This window comes from Enoplosus armatus, chromosome 4, assembly GCF_043641665.1.
Source record: "Enoplosus armatus isolate fEnoArm2 chromosome 4, fEnoArm2.hap1, whole genome shotgun sequence".
Lineage (NCBI taxonomy): Eukaryota > Metazoa > Chordata > Actinopteri > Centrarchiformes > Enoplosidae > Enoplosus > Enoplosus armatus.
In genome coordinates, this window is record NC_092183.1 from 20,071,339 (window position 1) to 20,080,922 (window position 9,584).

The following is a 9,584-nucleotide window of genomic DNA, read 5'->3' on the forward strand; positions in this document are numbered from 1 at the left end:
TACCAAAGCACTGAAAAATGTTGGTACTTACATTCTTTTAAACAGCTCTTACATATATGCGTAACATGTACAGGGCCGTATTGGAGCAGCAATGCTCCTCAGAGCATTCGGTGTGATGCAGCGGTGTTTGTGGCCAACTCACCGTAGGTGTTGCTGGCTCTGCCCACTTTCTGGAAGACTGATGGACCAGCGCCCGACTGGGACTGCCTCCTGGCTCCCTACCCACAACCAGATTTCAAGGACTGCTTGTCACAGATGGAAAAGTAAGTGGGTCATTCTGCATAAGCTTGCCATTTTGCATCCCTCTGGTAGCAAAACAAAGTTGAATTTTAATGTTGGGGAATAAACCGGTTACTGTAGATGGCACTGGAGTCTATTGTTTGTGTTTTGGATTTTTTAAGAATATGTCCTCATTTTCATTTGGGTATTTGTCATATCAAACGTCACTGTTCCACACTAGTTAATGCTATATGTTTGCTTTATTACATTTAATATACAGTTAATATATTGTATACTGTAAGATAATGCACTGCCTTTTCTAGCCAAAATAGTTCAAATGTCTTTTGAAAAATTTTCATCCAAGTGGGTAAACAGCAAGCTTATGTAAAATGATTCGGCTTCTCTCCACTCCCTCGCTGCTTCTCTTTTGCTTTCCCTCCACAGTTTCTCTCCATAAACCTGAGTGTTTAGCAGCCCCAGCCTGTATGTAACCATAAGCACATTCATCCACTGGATGTCCTGCATACCACTCTTCACAGTAAGAAAGATTTAAATTTGTTTACATTTTTGAAACTTTCGTCGAGATGAAATTAATATTTTAGTGTAAACTAACTGACTGGCTGTCAGGAGAATTGCAACAGAAGCTTGCACACACTACAGTGAGACTGAGGAAAGAAGCTGCACACAGCCGGCAGAAACAAATAGAAAAAGATTATCAGAAACCCTCAACATCATTTCAGCGCGTGATCTATTTTAGTATCAATGTTATATGCTTTTTAGAATGTTAATGGACTCCCCAGTAAACATTTAAATAATTCAAAAGTTACACTTCCATTTTTGCAAGTGAGATTTTTAATACATCGAAAAGTTTTTTTTTTTTCCCTACTCATCTGTCTAGAGGGCTTGAAAAAGCGGGAAAAAGATAAAAGAAAAAGAATGGGTTTCATAGAGCCATAGTCATTAAAAGAATCTGAAAATAGCAACTCGCTATCATCTGTTCTCATAGCACGGGTCAGGAGCTCTGACACCTCCAAAATTCCTCCTGTCAGGGTAGGGGGCCATTTGTATTCTCTCTCATTAGGCAATTTGACTAATGACCTGCCGTCTGCAGAGCTACTGAGGGACCCGGAGCCTCGCGCCCTCTCTCTTGCAGCAGCCTGAACACACACCCTCTATTGGAATGGCACAGATGGCATGCCCGGGCGACAAAATAAACTACAATATGTCTCCGAGATGCTGTCAGGCCTGGGCACTATTTCTCATGTCAGAGTGGGGCTAAGGGCTGTGAGTGGGCATAGGGGGTCCTCCTCCAGCTTTCTGTTCATCGACTCACCATTATCTGCAGAGGTGACAGAGAGCGGGGTCTGCAACTAGAATAGCATTTCCATGGTCTGCATAAAGAATCCGCTTCAAATTGAGAGTCACACCGACAGGAAAGGCATTGCAATGTCTAGCCTGGCTACACAAAGAGAAAAGGCAACATCCAATTGTTTGGGATATGTGATACAGTAGGTTCCAGATAGAGCTCTAACCTGTTTTTGAGCAGCTTTACTCATTATTTCTTATTATTTTATGGTATTAAACAATAGAAATCAGTTCGACCATGGGTAAAAAGTTGTAATAGATTCTCATTCGCACTTGCAGATTATTGCTCTGACTGTGACTTTCTCACTTAATTCAGGTGCGAGACAGATTCACCCAAGTAATCATACTAGACAGAGATCAATGCAATTCTGCTGAATTAGTGAAGTGTAAAATAAAAGTTCATCAACATTCCTAAAGTGTTACTCTTGAGTTGTGGTTCAGGTAATATGGGGTATGCTCGATCACCCACGCATATTTTTCCATCAGTCAGTGTCAGAGCACAACTCGGTGTGGTTTATGTGTGTGTCTGTACGCCTGTGTGCATGGCCATGTCTGTTAGAACCCTGCAAATGCAATGTATGGCGCTGCTGAAGTCCTGGGTGACAGTGCATCCAACAATGGAAGAGTGAGGGATTAGTGCTCAGCCCAGCGTACGAGGGAGCCCTTCCCGCCCTGAAACAGCCATTCATCTGTGCCCAGGGGCTGGAGATGACAATGCAGCCATTGCTCATCGCACCTGACGGAGCCATTAATAAGGCAATGATCCACACGGGCCCTGTGCTGACTCCGTTCTTTACACTACAATCACTCAAGCCACAGGGTCCCCCTTACTTAACACCACCTCTGCGCCCACCGCCATCATCATCATCATCATCATCATCATCATAGTCATTGTACCAAAATTCCTGCCAGATGTTTTCGTATTGACTGCGCTCACATACTCCAAATGCCAAATAACTACCCAATTCCCTGCACAGCAATCCACTCATGAGTTAATGGACTGTAGCCTGGCCATTTGAGTGGCCCGAACATGCTTCATAGTGGTTCCTGGTCAGAAGATTGTATTTACATTATTTGTGCCCTTTGCACCTTCAGATTTCTCCATGGTATCCATTTCTTACCACCAAGTCATCTCCCACGCCTTTCCATTTGTCTGCATGTAAGATAGCCTCTCTAGTATAGATGGTGGGGGAATACAAAGTGGGATCTGGTTTTAAATGTAATCCGTGAGCAATAAAGAAACTCTCTGGCCTTCAGCTCTGTACATTCATCTGTCGGCGCCACGCAGATCCATCAGCAGCTACAATCTCAGCTTCCCGTTCCTGGCTATTGATTCAAATGTATTCTCCCTGCCTATCTCTGCCTGGTGCTCTGTTGGTGCTCCCAGCGACACAGAAGTGCATGTTTATTCACTTGTTTTTATGAGCTTAAACAAGTCATTGTACCTACCCAATCGCCTTGGTTTGCTTGCTGCCCCAGATAGCCACTCATCCAAAGATGCTAGAGGGAGTGGTGGGTGTCAGAGGCTGGGGCATTGAACAGCCCTTGGGCGAGTGGAAAAGGAGCCGGGGCCGAGCCTTTCACTCCTTGCACTTTTTTAGCCATGGCTCTAGGGATGACCATGTTGGTCTGTAGGTCTGTCTGTCAGTCGGTTGGTTGGTCCACCACTTTCACCCAGACTGAAATATCTCAGCAGCTATTGGATGGATTGACCCAAAATTTGGTACAGACGTCTGTGGTGCCCCCCTCCCGACTTTTCCTCAAGCACCACCAGCAGGTCAAAGTTGTCACCAGATGGATTGGCACAAAATTTTGTCCCCTGACTTCTCTTCTACTGCCACTTTGACATTTGTGGTTTTGAGTAAAATATCTAAGTGACTAGTGGTTTCCCATTGAATTAGGTACAGACACTCAGGTCCCCCTCAGGATGAATTGTAATAACTTTAGTGATCCCTTAATTTTTAATCTAGCGCCATCATCATGTGTTTAGTGCTAGCTAATGCTAACACACTAAACTAACATGTTGAACATGGTAAACATTTAACCTGCTTAACATCAGCCTGTTGGAATTGTTACTGTGAGCATGCTAGCATGCTGACATTAGCATTTAGTTCAAAGTACAGCCCCACAGAGTCTGTAGTCTTTTGTTTGGACTACATTTTTACTGTGGGAGATGATTGGGAGGCCAAGAAACTAAATACACTTTCCTATGGTCAGGAGGGTGAGGGTCATGCTTTGATTACAAAGATCACATTGTACTACACATGAGTGGAAAGTGCCCAACCGTGGATCTGTGTAATGACCAAGAAAGGAAAGCAAGTCACATAAGTGTCAAAGTGAGGGATATTTTAGAATTTCCTACTTTTAAATATTGCTGTGAACAGGAAAGACCAAAAGGAGTGTCAGCTCCAAAATTATGACTCAGGAACAGCACCGGCTTACATTTATGAGTTCCTTTTCCTGCGCCAGCGGCCTGATGGACTGTGGGTAAAAGAACACCAGTTGGAAGCTTGGCCTCTTGATATTTGGGGCTCCTGTCGAAGCCAATGGCAGCAAGTTTTGTGCCTCCAGATTTGGGAGTTTTATAATGAAGCCAAGCAGCTGCAGTTTTCCCTTCAGTCTGGAAACGAGAGGCTTTGTGTCCCTTGTCACCCTGTGTTAATTTGGGCCCTAATGTATTTTATAAACAAAGGGCTGCTCTCTAGCCTGACAGTCGTGACACCTTGATTCCAGTGCAGGATGCATGCAGTACAGGGTTACACCATTAATAATCAACTGGCAGCCATCACACCATTTTAACCACGATCATTATGATAAAGGGCATACACTTAATTACAGGCCTGCTTAATTATAGCTCTGTTGAAGCTCGTTTGTTTGGTCAAATGCTAATTATACCACCACGCTCTTGGCAAGTCCTCATTTCAATCCACTTTTTGCCGGCTGAACAGTGTGGCTTATTTTCATGCAAATTTGATATCTGCTGAATGTTTTGTCTCTCTTCTTTCCGCTTTTCTGTGCCCAGTGTGAGTGTGTCTTTGTTTCGAAGGTGAACATCTCTCAGACAAGACGGAATCAGGAATAATCAAGAGTAATTAAACTGGAAGAGGGTTGGGATAGGGCTGGGCTGGGGGAGAGAGTGGAGGTGCTCAAATACAGCGGAGAATAAGAAAGCCTTTCATCTTCTCTCCATAGACGGAAGGAGGGGAGGTGTCGGGGTGTCGGGATGTTGATAGCTTTGCTGTTTTATAAACCCACGTTTAGTCTCGTGGAAATACTCAGGATCAAGAATAGGGAGTATTTCTTTTTTTGTATGAATGTCAACCTTATGCTTTGTTTTTTTTCTTACTTTTTTTTTTTGCAGCTCTGGATGATGTGCCTTTTCTGATCTCTGAGAGGTTTTATGAAAACCCTGAAAAGGTAAAAATTATTTGAGTAAAATGGCGACAAAATTCGAAATGATTTCTTTATCGCAAATAATATGAGATAGGTCATGATAGGTACTATGCAGGTACTTGTTTTGCAACCTGTTGTGTAGTATGGGCCACATTATGGTCACGATTCTTTTTCACAGTATGCAGCCATTAGTCCCTTCTTTCTTCCTTTCCTTCCCTCTCCTTTCCCTTTCTTCTCCTTTCCTTTCCTCTAGACTGAGTGATGAATGCGTGCAGTCAGGCAGAGCTGGCTCAATGCAGTCCATTTGGCTGGCTGGCGGCGGTTGTCACTATAGCCCCGTTTGTATTGACACCAAGAGGGAGAGGATTAAAGATTTTAAGCATGCTTACTTAGCCATGAGCCTAACCGCCATGTTTCTTGTGTGTGTTTTTTTCTTCCTCTTCCTCTTCTCTCCCCCCCCCCCCCCCCTCCTCTCCCTGCTTTTGATTTCAGATGCAGCAAGTCGATTTAATGGGCATAAAGATCAAATCCCTGGCAGAGATCGAGGAGGAAGTGAGTAGAGGCTGCAACGCTCGGCTGCCGCTGACGCCGCTGGCCCAGAATGCAAAGCAAACGGTCTTGGGGTTGTAATTAAGTGTCTGAGACAGCGAGGCCCTGTTGGCTCCACTAAGCCCCAATTGAATAAAAGCATGGCCAGGCTAGGCAGCCATTCTCTCTTAAAAGCTTCGTCTCCTGTTCCAAAACACTTGACTTTTATTCCCCAATTCTTCTCTCAAACAACTCAATCTAGCATCTCGCACAGTGCTGTAGATCTTGAGGAGCTTTTTCTCTGGTTAGATTCTGCATGTTCAACTAGTTTCCAATCAGCTTCATCTTCAGTAGTGAAAAAAGTTAGAGATCATGTAGAGCAAATAAAAGCGCTACAAAGTCCTCCCCATTTCTGATGAAACACTGTAGCCTGCAGGCATTCGTAGGAAGAAAATCATCTGTGTGCGGCTCCTTCTTTAGAGCCCATGTGTTTGGGAGAGCAAGAGAAAGAAAGAGTGTGTGTGTGTGTGTGTGTGTGTGTGTGTGTGTGTGTGTGTGTGCGCTTTAAAGAGAGTGACAACCCCCCTTCTCTCTCATTAGCACGGTATCTTGGTATCAGAACTGCCAGGAAGTGACAGACCACTGTAAAAGAACAGGTGCTGTTGGGTTTGAGATGTGTTACAGAGCAAACACTCCCTCATCAAACCGGGTGTCTGTTCTGCACTCTGCCTCTGTCTTCTGTCACATACTATCCAAATCACACAGAGTCGCCATCTTGTCATATGGTCATCTGTATGAAGCTCATTGTCAGCGAAGGTATTAATGGCGTGTACGTGTATGTGGGTGTTTTCCAGGGTGGAGACAGGCTGGCTGCTCATCCTATATGCTCTTGTCTTTTTTTCCCTTCTTCCTCTCCTCTCCTCCTTCCTTTCTTCTCGGAGAGTGTGATTAGCAGGAGGACACATGGTGAGCTGAGCTGGGGAAGGGAAGGGGCATGAGAAATCATTAATTACAGCCGCGCTGGAGCTGATGAAGTAAATGTGAGATAGTGTAACACACAGGATTTAGTGAAGTGGACGACAGCACAAGATTAATGGTGGGGCCAGGCTGATGAGGATGAAGTCACAGCTTAGCTTGATAATTAGTTTCCAAGTGGAAACATCCCTCACCATTGTGTTATTTTTATTTCTCTCCTCTTATTATACCACAATGATATCTGCAGAGCAAGCGGGGAAATATAGTCTGTGATGTTCTCGCAAACATGCTGGACAGCGGAAGTGTTTCTTTTCGAAAGTCATGCATGTCTGTAGTGTTGTATTTTTTTGCTTATAATAATAATAATAATAATATTACACTGTATAGTGCCCATTATGTTCTCTGTACTCAAGGCTACTGGAGAAGCTGCAGCTCATTTTTGTTTATATAAAACAAAAGATATTTAAATTCAGACAAGGCTGGTTTTCAGTATGAAACTGGCCCTTAGTTTTCTAAATATTGTTGAGCATTTTTTCTGTCCTTCTTTTGTCCAGAAGAGGTCACTGTCCGTGCTTGACTGTGATGCTTTTTTTCTCTCCTTTCAGAAACTAGAGGCTCTTTCTGCACAGAGTCTAATTGCCTCATTTCTAAACCCATTAAAAAAATATAGATTCATGAAAGAGATGTACTTTCTAGAATTATACATATGCACATGTAATTGAGGAAAACTGTTGTAATCACAGCCACAGTTGTAGATAAGACCATTTCCTAACAGGCATCACTTAAGCCGTGTCTCGGATGATGTTGGTTCCAGCAATTAGGCATTCTTTTCATTTCCCAAATGACTCACAAAACTTGCGGATATTATAATTGCTTTTAGCCACGCATATCTAATTTGTGTCTTTTTAAGTGTTAATTAGTAAGCGATTTAAAGTGACATCTTTATGTAGTTTGCTCTGCTGAAAAATGTTGTTGGCGGCTGGCTAATGATTTTCAGAGGGAGTATGCTGGAAAGAAGTGTGTATGCACACATGACAGGATTTTCATTAGCACCTGTGTATGATGGGTTTTCAGTGTTTGTAGGAAGTTATCTGTGTGTGTGTGTGTGTGTGTGTGTGTTCCTGTGCCTGTGTGTGTGAATGTATGGAGGGACAGTAGTGTACAGGGGTGTGTGAGAGGTGTGAGAGGGAGAGCTCCAAATAGAGGTGGAATTAATGAAGACAACATGTCACATATTTTTGGCAGTGGAGCAGGGACAGGAAATGAAGCTCGGCTCGTCTAGGTGACTGCCGCCCATGTTCTAGTGTGTCACTGTCCTGTCAGCCTGTGTGTAAAACTGGCAGACATTGATACATGCTCTCCCTGATAACACCCCATTCCCCCATCCATCATCCACACACACACACACACACACACACACACACTCCACACTGGATTATTTATTTACTGTGCCAGATGTTGAGACTGAATTTTTTTGTGTGGTGGGGGGCTGAATTTCTTCACAACTAACAGGCTTGTGATATGTGACAGGTTTCGGGTAACTTGCAGCTTCCCCTCAAGTAGATGAAAATCAGGGAAGGTGGTATTTTGATCGAGAGAACTCGGTTTGAGCCATTGTGGCTCCGTGGCTTCTGTGTGAGATTCAGAAACTTATTTCAGTGATCATACAGCATCACCTAGTGCTGTGTTGCAGTAATACAACTGTCCAACTGAGCTGCTTTGTGTCACAAAACTTCACTGTTTAGCTCAGGAACCACCTGAAAATCATTAATGTGTTATTATTTTTAAAACAGTTTGACCATCAATTAATCAAAAATGATAGTTTGTTAATGTAATGTATATGTTTAGTTTCCAAAGGAGCTTTGTCTTTCTTAATAGTAATCTGCCGATACCGAATACCAGTTCGATACCAGTGATCCATTTTTTTCCAAATTTAACATCTGTTTATCTCAGGAATCCTTTTTATGTAAGTTAACTTGAGGCCACAGATTGCTGTGGACCCAAAAACTGGCTGAGTGAATGTAGCTGATAGCAAAAGCTCCAAATTTTGTAATCGTGTTAACAAAGAAATCATTATTAACGTGGATCTGTCACGTTATGGCCTGTCGGTCTTTATCAGGCGCAAAAGCGATCTGGTGTTACTTTTTACCTTCGATGGTGTTATTTGTTTGGGTTTGTGCCAGAATTGGACAAAACAGACTTCTGGCTCCAACATTTGAAATGTCTACTCAGCAGGGTACCAAATGTTTATCTTTTCAATAGAAGGGAGTTCAAATAATTGTTCATAGAATCAGTGAAAGTGAACAAAAACTACACACTTGCTGCCTTTTACTGCCACAGGAGCCGAGAATGTTTGAAGCCCTCTTGCTTTTTAAAGAGTCATGTCCACAACATGCCAGAAGGGGGAAGTGTTTGTTTGTATTTTCTCAATCTCCATTCTGGACGACCATCTGAACACTCTGCTGTAGGGCTAACTGTAGGCCTGTAGTGTCAAAGTGGGGGAATAACATTATATCAATCCATTTTTAATCTATAGTTCAACTCTTCTAAGCTGCATCTGCTGTATGGTGATGTTTTTGACCTGCTTTGACAATATGTTTTTTTTTTTCATCAGTGTGTACTTTTTTCTTCTCCTTCTTCTCTGCAGTTTTACTACAACTTCAGCACAGAGCGAAGCATTGCTGTGTAACTTTCCACCCAGATTTCACAACCTGGCAGACAGAGCCAAGAGGACTGAAACACTGCAGATGGACTGAACGGATCATTTGTAGAATAATTAACTAATGAAATTAAGAAAATGTTCAGGGTACACCAAAACTGTGTGTTATGTAATTTAAGACAGAAAAAGTATTTTTACCTTGATGGATTCTATTTAAATGTCTTTTTGTTAATGTACAAATGTGCATTACATCACATTACTAATGTAATCAGAAAAAAAGTATTTTTACCTTGATGGATTTTATTTTAACGATTCAGTTGTTGAAGTATTTTTGATAATGTATAACTGCATTACATTGCATTACAAAAAACTTATTTATCTTGAAAGTTACTTTTCTAAATGAGTTTTCTGTATTATCTTACTCAGATAGTCTCTAGATGAAGTG

General features: G+C 42.4%; 1 protein-coding gene across 1 annotated transcript in view; it reads left to right on the forward strand.

Annotated features, from left to right (window-relative positions):
• Positions 1 to 9,287, forward strand: part of mvb12bb (multivesicular body subunit 12Bb) — a 31,371-nt gene extending 22,084 nt beyond the window's left edge. The window contains exons 8-10 of the mRNA XM_070905087.1: positions 4,946 to 5,001; positions 5,470 to 5,529; positions 9,128 to 9,287. Of these exons, the coding sequence (XP_070761188.1) occupies positions 4,946 to 5,001; positions 5,470 to 5,529; positions 9,128 to 9,169 (158 nt within the window). The 3' untranslated portion in view covers positions 9,170 to 9,287. The remainder of the gene's footprint in view (positions 1 to 4,945; positions 5,002 to 5,469; positions 5,530 to 9,127) is intronic.
• The last annotated feature ends 297 nt before the right edge of the window (positions 9,288 to 9,584 follow it).